This window comes from Falco peregrinus, chromosome 17 (assembly GCF_023634155.1).
Source record: "Falco peregrinus isolate bFalPer1 chromosome 17, bFalPer1.pri, whole genome shotgun sequence".
Classification (NCBI taxonomy): domain Eukaryota; kingdom Metazoa; phylum Chordata; class Aves; order Falconiformes; family Falconidae; genus Falco; species Falco peregrinus.
This window is the reverse complement of record NC_073737.1, coordinates 1,833,466-1,860,857: the sequence shown is the minus strand read 5'-3', so window position 1 is coordinate 1,860,857 and position 27,392 is coordinate 1,833,466. Positions and strand designations below refer to the sequence as shown.

At 53.6% G+C, this 27,392-nt stretch overlaps 2 protein-coding genes across 6 annotated transcripts in view; both read right to left on the bottom strand.

Annotated features, from left to right (window-relative positions):
* Positions 1-38: 38 nt before the first annotated feature.
* Positions 39-7,968, bottom strand: RNF122 (ring finger protein 122). Of its 5 annotated transcripts, none has more exons than XM_055820380.1 (6): positions 7,836-7,968; positions 2,385-2,541; positions 1,380-1,425; positions 1,095-1,136; positions 644-726; positions 39-554 (listed from the first exon to the last, which is right to left on the bottom strand). In XM_055820380.1, the coding sequence occupies exons 1-6, from the start codon at positions 7,858-7,860 to the stop codon at positions 440-442; spliced, it is 468 nt and encodes a 155-aa protein (XP_055676355.1). In that variant the 5' UTR covers positions 7,861-7,968; the 3' UTR covers positions 39-439. The 5 variants fall into 5 exon arrangements, with proteins under 5 accessions (XP_055676355.1, XP_055676356.1, XP_027636910.2 ...); XM_055820381.1 differs by having other exon boundaries at positions 644-723; XM_027781109.2 differs by lacking the exon at positions 7,836-7,968 and adding an exon at positions 6,686-7,227.
* Positions 7,969-10,247: 2,279 nt separating this feature from the next.
* Positions 10,248-27,392, bottom strand: part of DUSP26 (dual specificity phosphatase 26) — a 41,474-nt gene continuing 24,329 nt past the window's right edge. Inside the window, 9 exon segments of the mRNA XM_027781111.2 lie at positions 10,248-11,029; positions 11,441-11,570; positions 11,572-11,650; positions 12,035-12,307; positions 14,395-14,553; positions 15,674-15,860; positions 16,545-16,613; positions 17,080-17,182; positions 19,908-20,107. Coding sequence (XP_027636912.1) covers positions 10,830-11,029; positions 11,441-11,570; positions 11,572-11,650; positions 12,035-12,213 — 588 coding nt within the window. The 5' untranslated portion in view covers positions 12,214-12,307; positions 14,395-14,553; positions 15,674-15,860; ... (1 more) ...; positions 17,080-17,182; positions 19,908-20,107 and the 3' untranslated portion in view covers positions 10,248-10,829.

The window sequence follows — 27,392 nt, the reverse complement described above, 5'->3', positions numbered from 1 at the left end:
TTCCCGCAGCCCCGCAAGTGCACACGCCTCAGACCAGCTGAGAAACGATCCATTTATTCACCATTTTACACAAAACTACATCCCGCCGCCGTGGTGCGGGGAGCCAAGAGTCCAGAAGGGACCAGGTACAAAACCACCCCCTGAAGCAGCAGGGGAATGGGAGTGGGGGGCAGCCCCCCAGCAGCCCACCCAGGGGGTCATGGCTCCACATGGAGCACAACTGTGGTGACATATAAAAACCAAACACCCTCCCTCCCCACCCCTGCCCCTGCAAAAAAACCCCAACAACAAAGCAATGACCTGCAAGTTAAAAATCCCAACTTGGAAATCCCAGATCCTTCGGGATGACCTGTGGGACCCCTGGGATGCGCAGGGCTGGGCGATGCCACGCGTGGGAGCCATGGTCCTGCAGAATTTGGCCAGCAAGGAGCAGGGCTGCTCACACCAGCTCGTCCAGGAGGGTGCCGATGCCAGCGCGGGGCTGTGCCAGACCCGCCATGGGCTTGTTGCACATGGGGCAAACACAGCGCACCTCCAGCCACTTGACCAGGCACCTGCAGGGCAGAAACATGGGAGGATGCAAACCCCCACCCGAAATCTCCCCTCCCGGCACCCCTCCACTGGCTGCCGCGGCCGTACTCACTTTCTGTGGAAGGCGTGCTGGCACGGCAGCACCCCCAGCTCCTCCTTCACCTTAAAATCTTCCAGGCAGACGGCGCAGGTCTGCTGTAGGAGGCAAGAGGGAGGGTGAAAGGGGGGTGCGAACACATGGGACCCAGCATGATGCCCATGCGTGGCACTGCTCCCACTAGAAATGCTGTGGCTGGGGAAATCCCGCTGCTGTGGTGCCTCTTCCCGGGTATTTCCAGCCGGGAGTTGAGTCTGGTTCCCAAACCGCCCCCGGGGAGGGGGTTTCCCTCCCAATTCCCAGCCCAGCACTGTTGCTCCCCAGCTGTGTAGTGCCAGCACATCCCCATCCCGGCCTTGCTCTGCTTGTGAGCTGCCTTCAACCCCATGCAGCAGAGGGGACATGCCCCAGAGCATCATCCTCATTAGCTCCAATTCCATCCCAACCCAGACGAGGTACTGCTCACCCCATGCACGTTCAGCCTCCGGGCATCACCTTTCAAAACCACCTGAAGGAGAAAAGGAGGCAGAGGATTTAAAACCGGGAGGAATTTTTGCCTGAAGCCCCACAGGAGCTGAACCGAGCCGGGCAGCTCGAGCCCAGGCGCAGCGTGTGCCATCACACCGCTTTTGAATGCACCCAGCTGGGATGAGCAGCATCGGTCTCCGCGGCATCCCCACCTGCCTGCACCCACGTCCCGCTTGGCCCTGAATCACCGCGGGTATGTGCAGAAAATAACCATTGACTTTACCTCCTTGTACCCAAACCGCTCGCTCTGAGCCTGGTGCCGCAGTTTGCTGGAGAGGGGGAGAAAAAGGCACCATGAGTTTTACAGCATCCTCAAGGGTCATGTCTGAACAGCACTGCCAAAAATATCAGGTGGCACTTGGAATCATGGCAACAAACGCACCTTCCCAAGTGGGATTTGGGGATAAGCAGAGCAGCTTGTGCTGCAGGAGCAGCATGGCCACGAGCAGGACCAGCCTGAAGCCATGCCCTGGGCCAAGCTGCTCCCGCAGCCCTGGGCGTCCCGTGCTGCCCCCAGCACCAGCAGGAATCGGCAGCAGGGAGCGATAAGGGCCGGCAGCCAGCATGCCCGATTGTTTGCCTTAGGAAGTCATTTGCGGTGCAGGAAACGATGTATTTCCAGCGCTTGCCCGCCGGCAGCTCCCAGCCCTGCTGTGACCTTGGCTGGGGCGAGGGCGCTGGGGAAAACCGCCTGGCAAAGAAACCCAGCAAGACCCAAGGACAAGGGGACGCTTGTAGCAGAGCTTCTCCAGCTGAGGCACAGAGACCGGCTTCCACAGTCCCAAAAATCACTGAGAGATGCACAGGACATTGCTGGAGCCAGGACATCCCACAGGGAAGGACTGAGCCACCCTGGGCCCTGCAGAAACACCAGCTGTTGCCTCGGCTTTGGATTTAAAAATAGCCCTCCCTGAACAGGGACTGTAATGTAAAGACACATCCTCTCCCATGCAGCACCACTCCTTCCCTGCCCGACACAATGCATCCCTCTGCGTGGTCCCCTGAAAAACAAGAGCCCCTTCCTGCATTTCCTGCCCTGCTGGGGCCGCAGGGGACTGCGGGGACCACGACTGCGCCTGGCCTGAGCACGGCGGGTGGCCGGCCCCGCTCCTCAGGGCAGATCCTTACAGCGAGTGGCTCCCATCTTACGGGACAAAAGAACAGGGTGCTGGGAAGGGCTGGGGATGCCCCGGGGACACCGACCCACCACCACAGCCCCCCAGCTCACCTGATGAAGTAGCAGCAGAAGATGAGACTGAGCACGAAGACAAAGATGCCGGTGCCAAAAATGACCATGTAGATGTTCAGTGGCAGGTCCTGGAACGTGATGGGAGGCATCGCGCAGGGTTTACTGGTGTAAATCAGCCCCAGACTGCAGGAGCACCCTTTGGGGGGAAGAGAAAAGTCAGCGTTTAGGATGGAAAAGGGGAAAAAGAGGTGAAGCAGGTGTGCTGTGCGAGCAGAAAGAGCTGGGCTGACTCTGTCCCCTCCGGAGTCTGCAGAGCGGGCAGAAACCAATGCCAAGACATCGTCTCGTGGCCTGTGAGTTGGAGATCTCCCCAGGAAGAGCAGCAGCCCCGTAGAGCCACTCAGTGCGGCACAGACAGCAGACATCACTGCATTTCTACAGTCACGAACCCTTCTCCAGCAGCACAAACGTACCCCAGGCAGAATGCAGGCATCTGGGAGAAAAGAAGGCCCCATGCTTTCATCTCCAGAGAACTACATGGAGGCTGGAAGGGGATTTAGGGAAGGACAGAGCAAAAAAAGATCTTGAAAAACAAGAACAGTTGGCATCTGTCATTGCTCTGTGGGAGCCAGAAAGAGCAAGTGGCTGGTTCATCCTCGGTGCTCTGAGAACTGCCGGGGCCCTGCAGCCTGGTGCCAGGAGCACATTCAGCACCACACTGACTGAAACCCCTTTCTGAATAAAACCACGGGCGCCAGCACACACCAGCCACGCGGCGCTGCCTGGGCCACTCGCTGTGAGTCTGGCACCACAGGGGAAACGCAGAGGAGGATGTCACGCAGAGCCGGTGACAGCGTGGCCACCCCAGAAGGGTCCCCATCTGAGTGAGGGGGAAAGCACGGGAATACCAGACCCACTGACACTGCCTCCGCTGGGAGCTGATGCAAAGTCAGGCTCCGGCACTAAATAAGCACCACTTTTTATGTCTCAAAATCATGCTGACCCCCCAAGAGCCAGAGCTTTGATTTCTCATCAGATCTCACTCAGACAGGACTTTAAAGGAGAGCAACCCCCAAGCCCCATCTGTGCTCCACGGAGCATCTCCCCCCACCCCTTCCGCTCAGCACCCCCTGTTCCCACGCTGCGCAATCTCATCAAAAAGCTCCTACAGAAACACTTCTGGGTTTAATTAGAGCCCACTAAAATCCTCTGCCTGTTTCTCATGAGAGGATGAAATTTGCTCTCCACCACAGAGACCAGAGACAGGAAGAGAGCAGGCTGCAGAAACCTCAGCACAAGCAGTGAGAACCCAGGTTTGGTCTGTCTGGATTCCTCCCTGCTGCGACGGGCAGAGACGGCACCAGCACGGGCTCCGTTACAGCTGCTGGAGAGGCCTGGGACAGCTGGGCAGCAAGGGGAGCCCAGGCAGGGTGGGCAGGCAGCGCTCCTGGGGTGACATCCTGCCCTGGGACGCTCAGTTCCCGACTATCCACTGCTTTGCGGTGCGCTTTGAGTGTATGTGCCACATTGATGCAATGGCCAAAGCCACCGTGGCCAGAGAAGCACTCGGTTTGCTGCTGGTAGCTGGAGCAGGCACTAGGCGAGAGTCTGGACCACGGGAAACGGGATTTTCCTGCTGCAGAGGGCTGAGACACTTGCTGATCTTTGCCTCATGTAATCACCGGAGACAATTCATCAGTCACCTCATCTACGGAGCAAGAAAGGGAGGATTTCTTTGTCCTCTTCTCCCAGCCTTCTGCTTTTGAGACCACCAGGTGCAGGAAAAGACAATAGGAAACGTTTGGGTTTTTTTTTTTCCATTTCCCTGCTGGAAATGATTGAGAAATGCTCCAAAGAAAATCCACCAACAAGTATATTGGCTCTGAAAAAAACCACCAAGCAACTAAATGATGTAATGCTGGGGCACAGGGTGGTGGGACACAGGCTGCAGAGCAGCTGTTGATGGGACGGACGAAGCCTCATTCAATGCTGGCCAAACAACACGCGGCGAGTTGTGGTAACAATAACGGGTCACAAGAGAAACAATAACGCTGCCTACGTGTATTTCAAACTGAGAGCTATTCCAAGAATCTGCTGAAAAGCACCAGCCATTCCCCTCTGTGCCACCAGAGCTGCGGTGACAGAAACAGCCCAAACCTGAGCTACAGCCCCATGAGAGGTGAGGGGAGAGGGGCCCGAAGGGCTGCTGCCCCCCACAGCGAGCATTTGCTCTGTCTATCCTGCAGCTCATTGCCAGCCAGCCTGGGATGACGTGGACCACCCCTGACAAGATGGAAAAGCCCTTGTCTGAGGGTAGCAGGAGGAGAACCAGCTCTGCAGAGAGCAGGGAAAGGCTGGGATGTGCATCCCAGAGGTCTTCCAGGAGATGGGCTGGGAAGGAGAGCCCCAAGGGAGACAAACCCTGCCAATCCCATGTTAACCTCCCCAGCAAATCCTTCTGCGCTCATCTTAAGGGGCTCAAACCCCAGCGTACGAACTCCTGAACATCACACCCAGACATCACTCCTCTGCGTGGAGTTGTCCCTACGGTCCCCACGCTCTGCCCAGCTGCACCCCATCCCATGGGGCAGAAATCATATTCCCTGACCCCGCAAGGTGCTTACTGAGCACTGCTCCTTGTTAGACACCCCAGTTCCCCACAGGTGGCAACACCTGAGTGTAAAGGCCACATGGGTGCGGAGAGACAGGCAGTCAAACCAGCAGCAGGGAAAAAACAGGTGGAAGAAGAGATGCTGTAACTTGCAGCCCTGTACCAGACGAAGCAGAGAGGAGCCAGTCTATGTCCCTGCCAGCCACAACACAGCTGGCAAGGCTAATTTTAGACTCACCAGCTTAGCAAGGGTCATTCCTGTCAAACAGGCTTTCAAGAATTCATGAGCTCCAGGCTGCGGTGCCGAAAAGTGAGTGTGGCTCCGGGGAAGCGCCCTTTGCTGGCCAGGGAGCAGCCATCGGCTCAGCTGAGATAAGAAGGTCCTGCCAGGGCAAGCCCTCGAGCCGTGGGTCTCAGCCAGGCAGTGCAGCTCCTGAGCCCAGCCTCCCCCAAAAGCAAGGTCCTCCCCACCCCAGCCAGCCCCTTCCCCTCCCGCTCCTCCCCACCAGCGCTCATCAACATGGTGGGTGCATTGGCTGAGCGATGGTTTTGATTAGCGCAACCCCCTTCGCTCGACAAAGGCATTCGTATTTTTAGTTCAAGGGAAATGGATCAAATCTGGGTTTAACCAACACGAAATGAAGATCTGATGGGCACCAAACCCAAACCAAAATAACCCATTTCCCAGCTTAAATCTACCAGTTTTGTACCTGAAACCGGAATCGCTGAAGGCAGTGTGCTGCAACAGTTATTTAGTTGAAAAACGAGAAAAGAGGGATCACTAGAGAGCTGTGAAAGTGCCCACAGACCACGCTGCCTTTCTGGACTCTCACTACCAGAAGGATGCTCGGAAAGGGGGTTCATTTTGCCAGCAAAGCGTTCTTCATGCGGACTGTGAAACCTCCCCTTTGTAAGCAGAAGCGGCAAAGACGCAGTTTGACCTGTTGACGCTGTGGGTTGCAGCTCCTCCTCCTCCTCCCCGCACGCACAGCTCGCTGGCAGATTTAAGCGCTGAGCTGGCCTCAGTACCCCTGCTGCAAGCTGCGGGGAGGCTGTGCAGCGCCTCCAGTTGCGGTGGCTAACAGGGTGACCCCAGCCCTGCTCCCTCCCCCCATGCCAAACCCCGCAACACGACTTCAACCGTCACAACCCCGCTAACAACCGGCTGACACCTCTGTGAGCGCAGCCCCTCGTGCTCCAGCGATGCCGCGTGGTCTGCCCCTCCGGACACAACAGTTTGCAGTATTTTGCAGTATTTCAAGTCAGGACAGACACAAGTTTCAGCCCGCACTGTGCGGGCACGGGATTTTTGCTGAGCAGAGCTTCTCCCTCACCCCAGTTCTTGTTCAATAAAACAAATGGAAAACTCAGCAGGTCATTAAATAAAACCATTCTTTCTACTCCCACACAAAAGCTGTGGGCTTTGCATCAGAAAACTGAACGCAGCTTCCATATAATTTTTGCTGTGATGCTGGAATAGGCTTCCTGCAACAGCTGCCCCAAAGCCAAGCAGCTCTCTGTGGGGGCTCCCTGGCTCCCCCCAGTTACCTGGCTCGTGCCCCGTGGCTGCAGAATCCCCCGAGCCACTGCGCAGCAACAGGAGGAAAAACCGTGATGCAGAAGAGGAGCCGAAACGCCAAGGCAGCACAGTATACACCGTCTACTGAGACATTCTGAATACACCTACTTAGGTTGAAAATGTGATTTCCTTACTGGGTCTCAGACTTACTTACATCGACGGCCTCAGTCCTGCACAGGTCCTTAGCGGCGCACAGACAGGCAATTTTGCTGGACTCTGCTGATTTTAAATATTTGTGAGCTTGGGGCTTAAAGCCAAAAAGTACAAGTCAGATGCCCACGGCTGGTCTCCCAAACCCACGCCTCGGCCTTGGAACAAGGGTGGGCTCTGTTCTCCGTGTTTCCCAAAGCCCGTGCCTTGGGAAGCTGGCGAGCGCTGCGGCTGCTCAGAGCCTCTACAAGCCAAGTCCCTCTTATTTAGGATGTTTCTTCAGCACAGCCAAGTTTGCATTTTCTGCTGCGGAGCTTTTCCTTGCACCCCGTTTAATGGAAACCCATACCCTCACCACATGGCCAGGGCTAACCGCCTGCGGGACCGGCAGCTCCTTATCCCCCAAGCTGCACAAGAGCACACAAGGTATGTGTTACAGCGGAGGAAGCCACTGGTTGCATTATATTTAGCTTCAAAGGCTGTAACCCTTTCATAAATTAAAATAACCCAGCCTTTGTTGCTCAGGCAGGGCTTTGATGGTGGAATTCCCAGCGCAGCTTCTCAACTACTTAGCCATAAAAATAAACCACTTCTCATTTAAACCAAAACCCCCTCAACATGTGCAAACTCAGTTCCACGTTCCTGAGAGTTTCCTACAGCGAACACGAGAGTGAGGAGCCAGGGCCTCGTCTGGGGTCCTTAAAAATAAGTTTATTCCACTTCTGCGGACACATGAAAGAGGGTTGGGGGGTTTTGGGGTTTTGTTTTTCATTGCAAACAGCAGCCGACGCGAGAGCATGGCAAAGCCATTCGGCCCTCGGCTTTATTGCTGGGCACTGAGCAGGGCTGGCTGCTCTGGCAGCAGAAGCGCTTCCCCGGCTCAGCCCCGCGCCGGCAGCCCCCGGGTGGGGGCCAGGGGCCGGGGACCCCGACGCGCCCCGCACCGCTGGGAGCGGGGACCGGGGTGGGGCGAGCAGGGACCACCCGGGAGGCGAGACCCCCCCCGAGCCGCACGGGGCGGCGGGAGCGCCCGCTCCCCCCGCCCCACGGCCCCGCAGCGCCCCCCGCCCCGGGCAGAGGGAGGGGAGCGGGACCCCCCATCGCCCCCCCAGCCCCCCCGCAGCCCCCGGCCGCCCCCGCCCGCGCTCACCGTTGCACCACTGGAAGGGGGGCATCCGGGAGCCGCTCCGCGGGGCCGGGCCGGCTCCGCCGTGCAGGGCGCGGGGCCATGGCCGGGAGCGGGGCTGGGCCGGGCTGGGCTGGGCCGGGCGGCCGGGAGCGGCCCTGCCCGCAAACCCCGCCCCGGCCCCCCCGCAGCCGCCCCCGGGGCCGCCCCCGCGGCGGGCGCAGCGCCCGGCACCTCGGGCCGGCCCGGGAGGGGGGGCATGTCCCGGCGGGGAGGGTCGCACACGGGAGGTTTAGAGGCGACAGAAGAAATTCTGTGCGCGGGGGGCGGCGGGACACGGGCGCAGGTTGCCCATGGGGGTGGTCGATGCCCCATCCCTGGAAACGTTCCAGGTCAGGTTGGATGGGGCTCTGACAACCTGATGGAGTCCAAGATGTCCCAGCTCGCTGCGGGGGGTTGGACCAGACGGCCTCTAAATGAGGTCCCTGCCAACCCAAACTGTTCTATCATTCCACCTAGCTTCCAACCCTGCACATTTTCGTGATCCTCGGTCCTGCCGCCCGCACCCCCAGGGGTGCGTGCACCCACGAGGCACCCTCCTGCCACGCGTGTGCCCGTGAAACACACGCAGGCAATGGGCCGTGCTCCAGCGCAGCCCCATGGCCCGGCAGAACCGCTCTGCCCTGGCCCAGGTTTGGATGACGGGCCGCACGGGCCGCCTGGCGGGAGCCCAGCCCGTCCCTGTGGACGCACCAGCCCTCTGGGGGAGCCTCCCAGGAGGCACCGAGCCGCCTTGTGCAGGGATGGTTTGGGACACGGTCACCATCTCCACCCAAGCTGTGGACCCTGCAGGTGACCAGTGACCACGAGGGCAGCGTGGTGCTGCAAAATGGCTCCCCGTGCCCCCGCACGCCCCATGTCAGGGATGACAGCATCGTGGGCTCCACATGTCCTCGCCAGCAACAGCTCCAAGGATTGGGCAGGTTTCTGCTGCCAGTGGCTGGGGCTGTGCTGCCAGCCCTCCTGAAACCAGGGAACGTTCCCACACCATGCTTTGATCTCCCAACACACGTGCCTGACCGCTGCAGGCACACGGTGAGGTACGGCACACCGCTGGCTCCGTCAGTGATTTTGCTCACTGGATTAGTTTGCTGATCCTCCAAACACAACCCCCCCCGCGTGCTCAGAGCCTCCCTGATCCCAGCTTTGTCAAACAACAGCCACGCTCTGCATTCAGGGGCCGACTGGCAGCAGGCTGCAGAAAGGGAGCTGTGCAGCAGCAAGGAGCACAAAGCAGAATTGCAAAATCCGACAGGAGGCATTTCACACCCCCCAGGCCCTTGTCAAGCTGCAATCCTCACCACCAAACCTTCTGGCACATCCGACAGTGCCGGCAGCACCCAGCGTCACTGCAGAGCACGACCAGCCCCTGTGCATTGCCCAACACCAGTTCCTCCTTGCCTCGGTGTCTGCAGCCCTTGCTCGGCGTAACCTTAGCCCCACTGCCGTCCGTCGATCTGTTCTGTCTGCCAGCGCCTTTCTGGGATGATGCTGTGCCCTGAGCACCCCCGTGGCACCTCAGGGGCCTGTAAGACAGAGACCCCAGCCCAGGAGCTGGGCAACACACACTGAGTGCACAGCTGCTGCAAATGAGTTTGCTCTCCCTATTGCACCTGAGCTACAGGCAGCCGTTCCGCGGAGCAGGATGGCGCGGGCCACCAGGCAGCAGTGACGGGGTGCTCCAGCACGGGCCTTGGCGCGCCCCAAGCCCAGCAGCTCACCCTGCATGGCCATCGGGCCCCTCTCACAACGTGTTTACGAGGTCTCGGCACAACATACAGCTGCAGCCGAGCGCTGCTTCACGTGCTCTCAGGAAGCGGAGGAAGAATGGGGCTATAATAAGAGCAGGCAGACAATGGGCGCTGGCAGCGTGCAGAGGCGGCCCAGCACCCGCGGGGCCACCCAGCACCCATGTGGCTGGTGCCACCATGGACAATGGCTCCTGGTCCTGGCCACCCTCCTGGGGCTCGGCTCGCCCATCCCCTCTGCAAGCCGCAGGGGTGCTGCTCCCAGCGGACAGCCGGCCCTCCGGCACGCCTGGGTGGCTAGCTAGCTTGGTGCCTGCTTGCCTTTGGGAGACCGACATCGCCACCTTGTGATGGATGGCAACCCTGGTGACCACCAGCCCAGCCCTGCTTTTCACCGGGAGCCCCCCTTTCTGTCCCCAGTGCTGGAAAAGAAACGCGGCAGGGAGGTCCGGCACAGGCACTGGCCACCAGTGGGGTCTGACAGATCCAGCTCCTGGGCTGAGAGACTGGGAGGGCTCAGGTCCATCTCAGCCCGGCGCACCTGGGGTGTCGCTCTCCCACCGCCTCTGGAGACAGATCCCAGCCCGAACACGTAAAGGCTGTCCCAAAGCACACATGGAGCGGCCAGGCTTTTTCCTTAGCGCTGTCTTTATTCGTACAGGTTAACACTAGGCATGGAGGACATCCAAACACTACGACAAAAGGCCTGTTCGCCCGAGCTCACACACCAGACCGATTTCACATGGCTACACAGACCAAAAATGAATGGGAAACAAGACAAGGGACACGCAGAGCTTCAGTCTCCTGGGAAGGTGGGACAGGACTGGCTAGGCAAATGCATCCACCACGCGGGAGAATGAAGCCTTGAAGGCTTCCCGGAGCCAACAGGGGTAGAGTAACCTGTAACATGGGGCTGAGTCCCTCCGGAGGCATCTCGGAGCGAGTAGAGGCTGGGAAGGAGGCTATACGTTAGGCCCACCTAGGTGGCCAGACTGCAGGTTGAGGGCCTATGCTTTACCACTAGGAATAGCTCGCATGTCTGGGACCCCCTTAGCTGAGGGGGAGGCCCAGGGGCTAGCTGCGTGTGACCCATCAGCTGCCAAGCGTCTGCGCCGGGAGGAAAGCCCCCTCTCTGCCACTCAGCGGGCATCAGGGTCAAGTGAGCACCGCACACACAATGCTCCCACCACACAGCTCCTCTTGTCCTCCTTCACGCGCTCCTCTTCAGCCTCAGGGCATTGTCCAGGGCGACCAGCTGGCGCAAGAAACCCCGGTTGGGGATGATACCGCGGTGGTCCTTGACGGTCTTTATGGCTTCTACAAGGGGCATGTGGTGGCGGATCATGAGGTAGGCGAGGACCAAGGTGGCCGACCTGCTCACCCCGACAGCACAGTGCACAAGGATCCTTCCTGGGGGTGAAACACAGGGGCTGTGTCACAGCAGACCAAATATCCCAAAGGAGCGAGGACCCAGAGATTTGCCATGGTGCATCCTGGAGCCCATGGTGGCTCAGCCGCGCAGCCTCCGGGCTCGGGTGCAGGGCCTCTGTTACAGCAGGGCTGCGATGCACTGGGGTCCCCCTCCTGGCAAAGGGTTCCAGTGTATCGTGATCTCCCCAAACAGACCAAATAGGACCAGCACTGGGGGGGCAGTGCTCTCACCTAGCCTGCTCCCTCTTTGGACACACCATGCCAGGCTAGAAATACTTCTGTTTTCTAGGATGCTTAGCAATAGGATGCCAGTCCAGCTTCCCATCTCCCCGAGGCAGTTTCTTCCCATCCCAGCTCCCCACTTCTCTCCCAGAAATCTTTACCACCAACCTTCGTTCAGCGCTTGGTGGATGAAGTCAGCTGCAGGATAAAAGTAGGGGCTCATGTCGAAGGAAGGCGAGTCATGGGCCTCGATGCCCAGGTAGCGGATGCCCGTGCCCTCATAGTACTCGGCACCCCCCCCTCCACTTGCTGTGCGAAGCGTTGAGGATGTGGGTGATGCGCAGGTGAGCCAGCTCGCGCCGGTTGGCTGCTATATCTCTGCAGAGAATAAGAAACAGTGCGGAGGTGCACAAGCTTAGTTAAAGTTTCCAAGGACAGTGTAAGGGATGGAGGATAAGAACAGAGACAAACAGTTACATTTGAGAAAGCTGGGTGCAAAGGAAGAGTGCCAGACTGGTAATATTCCTGAACTTTAAGTCAGTCTCACAGTCCCTGACTCCACGGGCACTCCACCTCCGCCTGCCGCACCACAGCAATGCTCTGAACGCTCCGCACCGCCGTGCTTATGTCCTTCCTCCTCCTTCATATCACAACCACCATGTCCTCCTCTCCCCCACATTTCCCAGCCTCTCCCTCCCAGATTTCCCCATTTCACAAAAATACCCCTGAACCCCCCAGTTCCTGCCCCCTTCCAATACATACTGATCGCCCAGGTAGAGTCCCGGCCAGACCTCATCAGCATGATTACAGGCTGTCTTTCCCGTGTACAGCAACCTTTCAAGCTCAAAGACGCTGAGGATGGGGTGGTTGTTGCGCTCTTCCCGTGAGCCACGGCTTGGTGACCTGGTGCCATTCCTGGAGAACCTGGACAGGAAAGCCATTGGGGCTGCCGAGACCCACAAGGCATACCTGTGGGTTCGTGAAGGCCGGAGAGTGGCCTGGAGGTCACTTCTGCTGCTGCTGCCACCCACGGTCCTGTCATGGAAGCAGTGGAGATGCCATTAGAAGAACTGGGGACCTCTCACTCCACCCCTTTTGCAGAAATACTGGCCCAAAGCAGCCAGTTCTCACCTTCCAGGTGAGAGGGCTGTGTCAAGTCAGCTACCCAGTGGTTCCCAGTGTGAGACAGAGCATCACCTGCACTCCCTTCCAAGAAGCAATACCGCTGGGGAGAAGTTGATGATGCCAGGGCTGGAGAGGGAAGCCAGAAAGGCAGCCAGATTGCTGACTCTCCACAGACAGAGGTTTTGCTCCAGCCCCATGACTTTGGGTCGAGGCCACATTGGCAGGAGATGTTCTACACAGGACCACCTTCCTTCCGAGCTGGCTCTGGGGCTTTGCCTGCCAGCGGGACAATGCCAGCTCGAGAACTGATGCTGCCAACCTGCGATCAGAAGCAACGAAAGGCGGCCAGGTCTGGGCAAGCCACCAGGACTGGGGAGGAAAAGCCCCCAAACAGGTGGAGGATTCCATATGGCACCGCACAGAGTCTGGCCAGGACCCAGACTCCTATGGACCAGGCACAAAAACTTGCAGGGAGAGAGAGGCAGGATTAACCCCTCCAAATACAGCAGTCCTGCTGCTGCGTTTGAACATTCGGGACTGGTTTGGGGTGGGAAGAGTTAATTTCAGGGGATGAGAAAGCTCATTTTACTGAGCAGATCCTCTAGGACATATCTCTGCTCTCAAACCTTTAGATCACGCCGATACTTGTCACACATCTGCAAGAAACCTCCCTGGACAGCCTTACCCACGTGGAGCAGTCAGCAGTCCCCGCAGCCAGATGTTCAGCACAGCTGCTTTTTTTTGCTTGTTTGCTGCTGCCCCAGTGACAGACCGGCACCCCCAACATGAGAACAGGATTCTCTTTCCCACCATCACTGCCGCTGCCCTGAGCTGTGCTGGAAGGTGTGCGGAGAGCATCCCACCACAGCCCCCCCGCAGCAGCTCAGCGCTGGCCGCTTGTCTCTGGGGCCCGGGGGAGGAAACGCAGCGACCTCGGGCTGGCCAGGCTGGGCCAGAGCCCGCCTGTCCGCCTTGACATCTCGCCTAAGGTGCCGGCCAGCGGCCAACGGTGCAGAAGCAAGAAGCTTCCAGCCATTTCTTGGCAATGGGCAGAGGAGGAAAACATTGCAAGGGCATGGGGGAGCTCAGCAGGAGCCCAGAGAGACTCACGGATGTCTCCATCCCTGCTCCGTGTTCCAGGGTGGCAGTTCAGACCCTGCCTGGTGTCCTGGGGCACTGCACAGGACAGGTCATCCCTGCTCGCGCTGCTCGTCCCTGGCACCCAGCACCCCACGCTCCCCCAGCACGGGGTACGGGCCCGCTCTCGCCCTGACATACCTCCCCTGCCCCGATGAATTTAGGACTCCGTCACACTGGGAATCCAGACTTGGCAGACCCCACCTGGGAAAGGCACTCGGCATGGCCATGTGCCGGGGCCCTTAAACCTTGTGTGACCTTGGCTGCAGCACAGCCACATGCCACCAGCCCCGGGCAGCGTTAAGAAGCAGACAGCAGAAGGGTCTGAAAAAAGCAACTGAATCATCAGTATAAGGCTGTAACTAGCCAAATAGCAGACCCTCTCATTGCTACAGCTGGCTGGGAAAATCACAATCCACACCTATCCTGGGATGTAGCTCCAGAAACCTCAGGCCCAAAGCTGGCTTCCAGCATCCCACCCGCAACACACCACCAGGCCAGCACCCCCGAAGTGCTTCAGGGGAAGAGAAACTGCCCCACATCCAAGAGCTCAGAATAGACCCCAAAGCACTCCTGGCACCCAAAACCCTCACAGGCATTGGCTGTGCCCCCCCTTTTGGAAGCCAAGCCCCAAGGCTTGTACCCCGCTTGCCCAAGCACGCTCATGGCTGCCTCTGGAGCCCCTCTGCCGGTCGTGCCATGCTCGGAGGGAGGGGAGAAACAGCCGGAGCCTGCCTGGATGCACAGAGCAAGCTCTGAAGAGGCATCGCTGAACGAGCGCGGGCTGCTCAGCCCTGCACACTCTGCAGACAGACAGACAGACACACAGGAGGAAGGAGACGCCCACCCCGTTACTCTACCTTTGTAAGGGCTGTGATTTCTCGGCTCAAAGCGAGTGTTGTAGTCAGATCCAGTCGGCCATGTCTTCCTGCTGCTGCCGCCGCTGCTGTAGAAAGGCTGATGTATGAACATCTATTTTAAGCCATGACATGTCCAGAGGCAGGTTTGTTTATATCATGCTGTGCATGGATGGATAAAGGAGGAATGAGGGAGACAGGCACAAATGCAGAGATCACATGCAAGCATGCACAGCCATACACATAAGTGCCCATTACTACGCAGATAAAAACAACAGCAACAATAACATATCAAAATTCTCCTGCCAGCTTTTCTCTCACTCCTCCTCCAGAACACCAAATGCCACAGGCGTGCAGAGAAGGAGAGAAGAAAATGCTGATAAAGTGCTGCTGATGACATGATTACCCATATCATAAATCTGTAACCGTCTCCAGGGGATGCTTCTTCATAATTTTTTTACAGTTGACCTTGTCCTCCCCCCTTGCTAGGGTCCCTTTGGCAGAGCCAGGGCTTGGTGACATTTTCTTCATTTGCTAAGAAAATAAGCCAGGGGGGAGGACGTATGTAGTGAGATGATAAACTACTTACAAATTTATGTCAAAGTCAGGGAATACTTTTTTCTGGGGGTGAAAAAAGAAAAAAAAAAGAGGAAACTCAAAGACTGAAGCTTTTTGTTTTGACATTTTCTAAATGATAGCCTTCATTTCAGAAGTGCTGCAATATTTCAGTTAAACATTTTCCAGGAAGAATATTCTCCTTTTCCCTTTGAAGTGCTGGCTTTCAATTTAAAAGTTCGACTCAAACCAGAAAGTAGGAGTGTGGTTGGAAAAACAACCTGAGGAAGAGCTGAAACTTGCTGTTCCAGGCCAAATGACACATCCTAAGATTTACGGTGCTCCCTCCCCCACTCCTATTTGATTAAACCCCAGGAATATTTCCCGTTTTGTTTTCAGCTGAACTTGTGTTTATCCCAGGATACAATCTCAGAAGCTTCAGGGATAAATTCAGCATCACCAGACACCCATCCTGTCCCACCTACACTTGAGTATGTGCATGCAGTGAGGCTTAGCTGGGCTTTTTCAGCATCCATCACAGACAGCAAGGTCCCAGGAGTGCAGCCTCCAAGCAGAACGCGCCTTTCAGTACACTGCGGGCCTGGGTTTTCCCCCCATCGCGTATAACTAAGTGATAGGGTTGTCTGGGGCTGTTCTGGAGGCTAACAGTGTAGGTGGCTTCAAAAAGACTTTGGACACACCTGGATTTCAGATTTTTCAGCCTTACCCCATGAAGTTCTGGATACAGCTTCAGCCTTGGGTGTTGATAAAGCCCCAGAATCTGGAAGACATGCTCAGGAAGGTATTTGGGATATAGCCGGCTCTTAACTGCTTTCCCCAGGCAGTAACTGCTGGCCGCTGTAGGAGCTGGGTATCCGGGACGATGGACTTTTTGTGTTCCGGTTCCTTTGCGCCTGCAGAAATATTCAGCTGGTGCTAAGTCCCAGGAGAGACCCCCATGCAAGACTCAGAGTTCTCAGAGCTGCAGATCCAGGGGTCCCCATAAGCCCTCCTGCCAGCTACACTCACCTGATCCTCATGAAACAGGGGCTCCAGCTCCATCCATCCCAAACGCTCCTTAGCAATCAGCTCTGCTGGGCAAACACCCCCAGGCTGCCTGCACCCAGGGCTGACTGGCTCCATGTCCACCAGCCACGCTGGGACAGCAGGTGTGACATGTCAGGTAGCTACACTGCCACCAGTTGCAGGCAGAGAGGCAGAGCTACTAGGTACAGCCCGGCAGGGTGGCCAGGAGCAGCCTCCACCTCTCCTGGATGGCCTCCAAAGGCTCCTGCCCCCAGGGAATGCTGCGTCTGCTCGGGGCAGCAGGCAGCAAGGGGAAGTGGCTTCTGTGCAACACATGAGAAGCAGCACCCAGGAACCTGATTTATCCCCTTCCTTTATGGTCTGCATCAGTTCCTCCATGCCCAGACTGCCAGGGGCACAGAGGTGACAGTGAGGGACAGACCCCAGGAGGTTCTGGGTGCGGGCTGGCTTTGCTGTCCTCACTGCGCTAGCGGTACTTCACTGCTGTGTCATGCTGCCAGCCTGGGAAGAGCCTGTCCTGTGCCCTGAATAAGGGGGTTGATTCCACTTACCTGCAGAAAGGTTGAGCTCTTCACTTTTGCCCAGCAGCGCTCCTCCAGGAAAGCAGGGGTTGAAGTGACCTAAAAGGAAATTTGCATTTTCACAGCTCTACGAGACACCTTTGATGTGCACAAGCAGAAGCCATGTCCCTCCCTGCACCAAGGAATCGCATTCCCAGTAGTCTGTAAAATGTGCTTCTAAACAGAAGTGCCTACAACCCCCATCACAAAAGGTTAAATCTGAATTTGAAAAAACGACATGAAATAAAATTAGGTGGATAAATGTTTTGGCAGAGCACTGCCTGCAGGGAACTTACTGGTCATTTAAACAGAGGATTAGTAGTTGTTATGTTTTTATTCCAATAATAATACTGGAATTGCTTTGTAAAGCAGCCAGAAGTCCCCAACAAAGCCAGTGACTGCTTCTTAGATAATGAAATCTCAGATGCCTTGAAATGCCTGGGCAGCTGCATCAAGGGAAAGTGTCAGCAATCTATCTTTTTATAAGGGAAGTTTCTTAGACACAAACCAGACCTCTTTGCCTCACCTCCTCTCCTTGTTTTCCATAAACGTCAGGGCTGTAGCAGAGACCGAGTTGCTCCTTGCTCCCCGGCAGGATTTATCAGCTCAGTACATTGTTTCTGAAGCTCCTGTCCTTGAAGACAAGAGGCCACTCAGAGCACTGGAAGTGGTCTGCAGGCTCAGCATGGGCACAAACACCGTGCGGGCTTTGTTGTGACTTTCACATACATCTTGCTCAGTTTCCCCAGCTCCTTCTAATCACCCCCAGGTCAGAGCCCTGTCTCTCACCTGTTTTGCCCTGGAAGAGCCCTGAGAAGCAAAAACCGCTCTGAGAATTAATCACCAAGGCACAAGGAGAGAATTTAAAAGACAAACCCCCAAACTCTCTCTTCCTCCTGGCAGCGATTCTCTCAAAAGCTGTTCCCTCTGGGAAGCATCCAGCTGCAGGACGGGACACAAAGGCGTCCTGCAACCTCACTTCCCTGCAAGCTTTATTGCTCCGTGATGCTCACTAGCTGAGAAGGATCATCTGGTCCTTGGCAGATAAAGATTGTGCGGGAGCACGGCTGCGGAGACACAGAGAGATGGGTCTGGCTTCCCGCAGGCACGGGCACCACTGCAGAGTCCCTGTAGGGCTGGGTGGTTTAAGGACAGCACTGGCAGAGATTTCCTGTATCCCCTGACTGGCACACTTGTCTGCTGGGGGGGGGGCGGGGGGGCTGCTGTTACCACAGGGGTGGGATGCTGGCAGCTATGATATCCCTACATCCCAGCTATTGTCAAAAACTGCTGTGCGCAGCAGGCCCGCAGCAGTGAGGGTAGAGCAGCTGTTTTCAGCTCAATTAAAGCCAAAATCAGCTCCCAGCAGAGCAAGCGGGGCACCCGCTGCTCCCAGCTCTCCCCCCTCCTCCAAGGTTGAGCTTGGAGCAGGGAGGAATCAGGGTTGGGGTCTGCAAAACCCACAAGTGAGCTACGATAAAGGGCTGCTTGGAAAAGTTCACAGATCCAACCACTGGAGGCTGCTCTGGTTATACATAAATCACCACCATGCGCATCGTCAGACATGGAAAACCCAACACGGGGAAGTAAAGGGCAGGGGTGAGAGAGTTTCAGAGCTGCTATTTCCTGGCTTTATACTCCCCATGCATGCAAATTCACCACGGTCTTCACAGCTCTGTTTTAAATATCAGAGATCGATAACTCCACGCACTAAATGCTGCATGTCCAAAAGCCACCTGGAAGGCACAGGAGCCAGACTATTATACTCAGCCATAAGCAGAAAGAATGTACGTACTTCATCCGACGTGTTATTTGATGGACCCACTGCAAAGGAGGGTGGCAGGCGGAGGGAGTGCAAAGGGCACAGGCAGCTGCAGCGTTACAAGGTAGAATTAAGCCTACTGTAAGTTAACAGGGTAAGAAGGTGTTGTTGTTGAGAAGGGTAGTGCAGGACGGCAGAGCAGCATTACAGCCACGTAGTTAAGAGGGTTGGAACAAATGGGGTTTGCTTGGCACTGAAACGGCCCAGGAGGGATTGGGCGCTCGGCTGAGGGGGCAATAACTACCAGCCGTGGGAGGTAAATCCACCACCCACACTGTGGCACAGGCTTTTCTCTGACTGCACCATGAAGGAGGCATTGTAGAGGCGGCGTCCACTGCAGGCTGCCTCGGAAAATATCACCGAAAATTTATCTGAAAAGGCTAAGGTCATGTGGCCAGTCAGTCCAGGGTAGGATCAATTCTCTATCAAAGTAATGAAGTAATAAAGAGTAATCTTCACTCTCTACTTGCCTACCTTTACGTCAGGGATAAAGATTTCTTTTGGGGCTCCTTACATACTGTAGCAGTCTGGAAAGAAATTGCAAAGCTCAAGGTGACCACCCTGCTGGGGGCTTTCCCCACATCCAGCCCACCCTCCCCAGCCTATTCACCCTCAGCACCTCTGTGACAGAACTTGTGTGCTGTTGAATCATTTCCCAGCCCCCAAATAAATATCTGCTTCCCTGTAAGAAATGTGATCGAAGGTAATAAACCCTTGGAAGAGAGGATGTGCAAGTAACACAAACCCTCTGTGCCCATTCTAGTAGCGTCAGCCAGAAAGTTAAAGCCTCGTCACTTGGCTGTATTGATTCGGTGCTGGAGGGGGCCACTTGAGTTCTGGCAATGCTGAGATATTTTCCATTAAAAGAAAGAAAAAGGAAAAAAGAGGAGGAGGAAATAACAGGCACCAGACTCATTGTCCGACAGCTGTAAAACCTGCAGAGCCTCAATTTGCGAGGAAGCAGCCCTTGTCCAGAGGGAGAAAGACAGCTGCTTGTTTTGTTGCAAACTTGCAGTGTTTATGATTACTTAGCGGGGAGACTCTGAATTGCTCGTGGACGCATTTTGCCTGTCATCCACTGTCTTGTTAATGTCAGAAGCAGCCTGGGATAGATTTGAGTTGGTACAGCACAAGAAGGAAGAAAAAAAAAATCAAAGAAAAAAAACCCAGCTGAAAAACAGTAAGTTGCTGGCAAAATACGCTGTGAAATCCTAATGCTTTCTGTTTAACTGTTCCCTTCAGCTTGTCACATCTTGTTAGCAGAGCAGGCTGGGGCACAGTCCAAGCCTTCTTGAAGCTGGTGGGAGGTTTGCTGTTGACCTGATACTCATTGTGTTTCAACGCTCGGAAAGACGTCAAATGGAAGAGAACTACCCGCATCCCCCCAGAAAGGAGCACAGCCGAGACATTCACGATCCCCATTAGCAAGGAGTTTGAGCTACACTTTTTGAAGGCTAAGATGAAAGGTCATATCTGTCTTGCATAGCAAAGCGATCTTCAAAATAGAGCCAATCAACGCTAGAAACCAGTACCTCAAAGGCAGAGGGTTGGGGGCATGGCACATGTCTGTCTGGATGGCTCAGTGACACGCCAACGTATCTGCACAGTGCAGCTCAAATCCATGTGTGCAAAGCTGCACGCTCCCAGCACGGAGTGCTGATCAGTCTGCATGACACCTCTGACTCTAGAAGCTTAAGTTTTGCTCTTGCAAATCCAAAATCCTTAGGGAAATCTGCTTGGGAGAAAAAAGGAATTATATTTACGTCAGGGTGGAAATTGGGGCCAAGTCCCTAGGAAATTCACACTGACTTCATTCAGGGAGGCTGGGACTTGTCTGTGATTATGTCTCTTCTCGAGTGTTCTTGGACCAAGAGCTAGTCATTATGAACGTGGACACGCAGCAGCACTGTCTTTTTCAGGCCTGTGGCTGCTGTTAACACAAGGCATTTCTATTCACTGTGTCTGTGGTACTAAGAACTGCAGCAGCCCAGCTACAATTTCTGAAGCAGCAAGAACAGCTTAGGAGCTCAAATATAAAGTCAGTGAGAGTTGGGCACCTAATTCATTTCAATCTTCTTTCTAATTCCTAGCCTTAGGGCTTTGAGGAAGTGGTTGGTTTGATTTGATGAAGAAAAAAGCTGCTCCATTAGCAGGTCTGATGTTTGAGAGGTTTCTTTCAGCCTGTGATGAATCCCAGCACCCTCCATCAGGCCACACTTGCTGCTAGATCCTATTTTCCCTTCAGTGACATTATGTCTTAAACAGGCTTTCACTGTAATAACATTTGCAGTAATGAAATCACCCGGCTGTATGGTCTTCTTTTAACAGCAAAAATATCTGAGTTGGCTACAAAGGGAGATTTAAATGTCACACAGAATGTGCTGTATGTGTCCATCAGAAGATAAGGTTTCTCTTTGTTGATGAACGGAGACGCAATGGTGACTGCTGGGCGTGCGGAGCACAAAGGCTCACCCAGGCTCCTTGAATAGGGAATGAGAAGGCTCGGCGGGTGGGGGAGCGGGGCATGGGGTAAGGGAAACACGGCTAATACAGAAAGCTTTTAAAATCCTATACTGGCTATAGGGCTTCTAAAGATGTAACAATGGCAAGGCACTAAATTTGCAAGTGAAATGAATCAAAATCAGCTCCTCTCTTTCCTTCTGAGTTCAGGGCTTGCTCTCGAACAGCAGCTGGCTGGACGGGATTGGGAAGTGAGGAAGGGAAGGATCGCTAAACTGGGAAAGAACAATCCCAGCAATGACGCTCTAGAAAGCTTGTAGAGGCCTCGGCAAGCCAACAGTTGAGGAACGCAAACTCCAATACCCAAGGATCCAGGAGAGTGGCACGGCTTCACTCACACTCAGCCCCTCCAGCACTCCCTAGCCCCGATGGCCAGCTGCCCTCCACGCAGTGGCAAGGAGATGTGCCTCTAGTGCCCACTTCAAACAAAGCCGCCCGGATCTCCAGCAGGAACCCTTAACCACCCTCCTGCCTTGGCTGTATGAGAACGATGCAGCTACAACCTTTGCGTTGCTTATCCAAGTTAACAAGCAGGACACCCCTGAAGTCCGTGTCTCAGCACCAGCGTGAAACCAGCCCAAATGAGACCAGAATCCACATGTGAACTTCATATCTGCATAGGATATTCAGCTCATTATGAAATGAAAAATGTCAGCAGGGGGGAAAAATTGCACTGGGTCAACCCAGAATGAACAATTTAAGTTAACTAACTGCAACAAAATGTTTTGCCATTTCTTAACTAGTTCATTTTCTTAGGACAAATGCAGGCACATTGGCTCTCCCCAGTAGACAGAAATTCTGATTTTCATTGCAGGCAGTCAGGTTTATGTGGGTCTGATTTGCTGCAGCTGATTAGACCCCAAACTGATACTTCAAATTAGATTGTCAGGAATAGCCCTCCTTTTGAAAATTTGGCTGCTTGATTTCATAGTATGGGAGTTTGTTCTTGCTTATCCCCAGGAAAGCTCTCACTTGATTGATTGATTTATTCCAATAAAAAGCTAAAAATTCCCAGTTCCATCAAAGCCAGTTGTAAAACTCTCAACATCTTAAAGACAGGATTTTACCAGCACACTTAGCTGTGCCTCAGGGTTATTGGTTTTTTTCTCTCTCTTTTTTTTTTTTTTTTATTATTATTATTATTTTGAGAAACAGCTCTGTCAACAACTTGAAGGGTTACATTAGAAACCATTGCATTTCGCTGCTGGCTCTTAATGGTAACATGACTTGTACCTCCAGCTTGGCTTTCCATCTGCTGCTAGCAGAGACAGTAATGTTACAGTCAACATGGAAAGTACTCATGTTCCAAGGAGAGGATAGTAATAATGTAAGAAGGAAAACATTAGAGCTGATGATTTAGCCTCAGAAAGGGCAGATCCTATCGTCTGGTATGCCCTATAGCACGGCTATGAAAAGAATAACCTTTCCTCTGCAGGAATGTTTGGTGCAATGGGAAGAGGGACCAATTTTCCACCTCTCTTTTTTGCACGAATGATAATTTTAGCAAAAGAAGTAAAGGTCATGAAGGACAAAAGATTGGGAGGTGGTAAAAAACAAACCTTCTCCTTCCTCCCCAAAGACCTGACAGTCTGAGCTGCTTTGCCTAATAGAAACAGGCAGCAAAGAACATTTTGGCTTTAATAATTCTGATTATTCCACAGTATTGTGAAATAAATTAGAAATCCAAATGAAATCAGTGTCCCATGGCACTAGGAAATGTACAGTCACAGAATGCAGGTATCTAAATCTATCCTGAGTTCTGTCTTGCATAGACAAGACAGAAAATAATAGAAAATATGCTTAGAAACAGGAGAGAAAATTAAAGCATACACTTCTGCACAGTGACTGCTGCAAAGTCATGCAGGGAGCTGAAGCAAAACCAGCCCTGAACCTGAGCCTCCTGCACACCTCCAACGCCACAGCTTTCCTCTTTCTAACTCTTCTGTAACTGATGAGCATGTTTCCCTGTTCCCCCTCTGCCCTTCTCCTGAGGGATATGCAGCTGTGATGACTTGACTCGGAAGCTACGGCAGCTCTCAGTCACTCGGGAACCGAGGGCCTTCGGAGCTGGGAAATGCCAAGGGATCGGACACTTAACAGGCTGTGAAATCCATGAAGATTTGATGCGGCCCCAGGGGCGTCGGTGTGGCTTCCATAGAGACGCTGCCCCATGGGAGAGATCTGACTGTAAGCAGGAAAGAAACTTGCTTTTATTTACAGTAAGGGAGCAGAAAATCCCCAGCCCTCACCATAAGGGCCAGCGTTAACCCTGAGCACAGCATTCGAAGATCCAGAGGTCGGTAACAGCTGTTCATGAAGCCGGTGAGCAGGAAGACCATTCATACAGCCACATAAGAGAACAAGGACCAAAAATAGACCTTCTCATAGAGGCAGCTATTTATCAGTCTCCTCATCCATCACGCTGAAGGATGAAAGGCCAAATAAATGACCCTGCTACTGGCCGCTATTATTCCAGCGCTACACAGAGGAAGGCACTTGGCTGAGCCTGGGGGGCCAGAGCCTGCCTTGCAGAAAGCACTTGGACTAACAGGCAATGACAGCAGGTAAACAAGCGTGTCCAGGTGAGGCCGTCCTGGAGAGGGGAGTCTCTGCTGTGCAGTGGCTCTTGGCTGACTTATGCTGCCCAGAGGTAGCAGGTGGAATGAAGCTCTTCCTCCAACTCCACAACTTGTTTCTCAGCCACAACAGTGCTAACCTGGTCTCAATGGGCTGTTATCTCCCCACACAGACCTGGGAGAGCCGGTGCTCGAGCAAAAGCCATTCCTCCCTCTTCTCAGCGCAATAGCAAATGCAGAATTAGTGGCATCTGTTTGATCACGGTCATCCCTGTTCTGCCAAGGGGTACGTTTTCCACCGTCCAGTCCTCCTTTCACAGCCAGTCCTGGAGCTATGGCAGAAATCCAAAGAGCGGCCATCAGTGCAGGACCTACCTTTATCTTCTGCATGCACCTGGCAGGCATTCATGGAAATATTCTCACAGCTGAGGCTGACAGCGCTTTAGCAAGGGAGGATGAGCCACCTGCAGCCGGTGTTCAAATGAATGCCCATGGGAGAGAAGCGTAACAGCAAGTGCTGCCATACCCATCATTAAAATGCAGAAAGTGGGACACAGAGACACTAAAGGAAAAACCCACAAAGATCTTTTGCAAGGTCCTAAGTCTTACCAGGCGACTCACAAAGGGAAACTATCTCACTCTTGAGTCACTGCCTGAAGGACCCCATCTCTGTTAATTGCCTTTCCTGCATATGCACAAATAGCGGTGTTGATTGCACTCTGTTAGATGGCCCCTGTGCGCTTTGGGCAGTACCAGCCAAGCATTGCAAAGTCCATCTATCTTCACGTTTCTTGCTTTCACTGATATACAATGTCACATGGAAGCTTGAGGCAGAGCAGGAAATTAAAGCAGATTTCCCAGTGTGATCCCTTTCTCCGAATCCCTCCTCACCTCGCCTCACCAGCGGGCTTACACAAACTCACCGGGGCAAATCTCGGCCGGTGTGGCACTGCATGGCTGAAGGAGAACCGGAGCAGTATCAAAAGGCTGGGCTGTATTTGTATGACAACCAGCTCTGGTATTTGCAGGATCACATCCCCGAGCTATGAGATACACATGCACGGGGGCAGACAGTGCCTGCTTCAAAGAATTTGCACATAAGTAGCCAAAGGAGAATAGAAAGGAAACATGTCTGTTTTACAGGTAGAGAGCTGAGGCAGGAAGAGATTAGCCGACTTGCACCATTTGTGTAAGAAAATTGACTCAATTCAGGAAAAAAAGTAAGCTCTCCTAAGCCAAAGCCCTTACCTACCATGACATCCTTGTCAGTCACCCGGACACCTGACTGCAAGCACCTGCTGTGGCAGCACAGGCCAGCGTGCCAGTGGCATCCTCTTCTCTAACACAGGGTTTAAGAGCTGCAGCTCTGCATCATGCAGTCCCTTTTTTGGCTTTACTGCCATCATATGCTGACAGATACTTTACGAGCCTGGGGACCCAACTCCTTCTGTTCACTTCAAAATCACTTTGTTGAGCAAACAGAGGCAAGGGGTGAGCAGAGCTGGTGCGTCTCCCAGGCAAGGCTGGGCTCTTTTGGGTTGAATCTTTTGTTCTTTTCCCTCACTGCTTCTGCTGGCTTTGGCGATCTTTCTTCATAAGTTTCCCAAAAGTGACAAGGGCAATTTATTATGTGCGCACAAGGCCTTGGGAATCTCCTGGAGACATATCATTCCTGCTATTATCCTCCTCACATGAGGAGCCGTTGTTCTTGTCAAGCTTGCTTGCTTCCTCCCTTGCAAAGAGAAGAAAGGATGCTGGGGATTTTTCATTAATCATTTTTACGCCAAGAGCTGCAGCTCCCGTCTGCATTCTGATCACTTCTGATCTCTGCCACCATTTTTCATGGTAGCACTTATGAGGATTGTTTTATGCTGCTGGTTCGAGGTGCGTTAATGACCAACCATTCAGTGTCCAGAGCAAAGCCTTAAATTTAATGTACACTCCAGTGGGGAAAAATCTATTACAGCTATACATCTTCTTTCTTGCTGTTCTTCTTCAAGGAAGGTGCCAGTTGCAAAGTGGGGGCGGGGGGTGAGGGGGAAAGGCTGGCAGGAGGAGTTTGGTTTATGGTGAAAAGGAGGGAGAAGCAAGCAGAGGTTTCTGCGCTTGAGCTAGGGCTTGGAGCTGTCACGGTTGAAAACTGGAAGAGCCAGTCAAGGCATGGCCAAGTGGGAAGGGACAATATTGCCAAAACGTAATGATTCCAGCTGATGAGAGCTCAGTGTGTCCTAATTTCTGGTCCATGAGGTTTACCTCATGCTGCTTCTGACGGTGCGCCAGGGTCTCTGAGGCTGATCCCTGACAGACTGCTCTTCTTTTCTGTGTGCCTTGGGACAGCACCAAGCGCAGAGCGCTTCCTTCACGCTCACGGCCTCTCCACACGATCTCTCAGGACAACAAAGCCAGTCTGCAAGGTTACACAAGGCTGAGGCTGAATTAGCTTTGTCCTGCTCAGGCTTTGATTTCTTCACCTCCCTGGACAGTCCCAGTTTCTAAAAACCGCATTTATGAGTCCAATAGGTGATTATTAATAATGAAAAAAAGCCTACTTCTGTCACCTGAGCTCCAAGTCCTTTAGAAAGGCAGCAGGACCAAGCAGCGTTCTCCCATTTCCTCTCCAGAGAATGGTGAAAATGTGCTGTATCTAAAAATAACACTAAAACTGGACCTTGAATACGTCCCTTCCTTTTGCTGTGTCTCTGGACTCTTCCCAGCTACTGTCTATCTTGTGTGCTAATTTTGTGCTGGCTCTCTCTGCAGCAGAACGTCAGAGCCTGATCCTGGCATCTGGGATCAATGCCCCTTCCTTAATGTGCACACACTGGCGCCTCTGTCCATGCAGAATTAATCTCAAATGTAATCTTGTCTTTTTACACGAGCGCCGGGAACTGGCTCCTACTCTGTGTGTATGTGACTGAATACACACTGCATTGTAATTCAGACCCTTTGACGTCTCATTTTAATACAAAAAGTGTAAAACATAGGAGCAAGACATTGGAAAAGACTTTCTGGACCGTGAAGTTCAGCTCTTTGAGATACAATCTCATTCATACCCTACCAAATTTTCTCTCAAAACTGTCAGACTTCCTCTCCCACTGCCCTTAGTCCAGGATCAGTCCTTCCAATGTGTAGGAGTCTCTCTAATTTCCATTGTAAGTTTACCCACAGTGAAGTTGCTCTTATACTAACAGTGTCTTCTAGCTTAAATAGCAACTTCCATGCTAACATTAACAACAATAACAGTTAATTACGAGCCTAGAGGGGCTGTTGCTGGGACCAAAAATAACCCTGGTAAGCTCAATGTATTCAAGCTGCAGGACAGTAATAAATAACAGCTCAGGTTTATCAGGAATAAAATGGCTTGTCCCAGTCGGAGAGTCCAGGAGGGAGCAGAGATGCTGCAATGAGCGGAAAGCGGCGAGGCAAGCTCCTAGGGCACTGCTCAATGCGGGTGCAGTTGGACAAAGAAAAATGCAAGGAGGAAAGGAAAGAAACCTCATTCCCCTGTGTGGAGCAATTTACAGACAGCTGCTCGGTTCCCTGGGACCAGGCGGAAAAGGGGGAGAAATACGTTCTCGCTGCCTTTCAGGCTGGACCTACCTCAAACTCGTTAATGTCAATAGGAGGGAAATTGAACTGAGCTTTGTTGTAACCCTAATGAATCCTTTGCCGGTTACAGTAAATTTATTCTTTTGATTTCCCTTTCTCCCCCCATCTTGTTTCATGTGGGCTTTTTTTTTTTTCTCCCCCTTTTATTTAATGTTCCTTTTCTGGCAGCTTCTTCTTTTTATTTCTCTCCAATTTAAAACACAGTTAAAAAGCTGTGGTTGATTCCAATTAAATACCCCCTTTGGGATTACTAAAACACACACACTCACACACACACAAAGACCCCCTCTTTGATTGTTTCCACAGCAACGT

Excerpts from the sequence above, each read along its gene's own strand:
- RNF122 (XM_055820380.1), bottom strand. The coding sequence starts at position 7,860 with ATGCCCCCCTTCCAGTGGTGCAACG. Across the intron at positions 2,542-7,835 it reads CCCCTTCCAGTGGTGCAACG|GGTGCTCCTGCAGTCTGGGG; the intron begins GTGAGCGCGGGC and ends TTCCCCCCAAAG. Across the intron at positions 727-1,094 it reads GGAGGCTGAACGTGCATGGG|CAGACCTGCGCCGTCTGCCT; the intron begins GTGAGCAGTACC and ends TGCCTCCTACAG.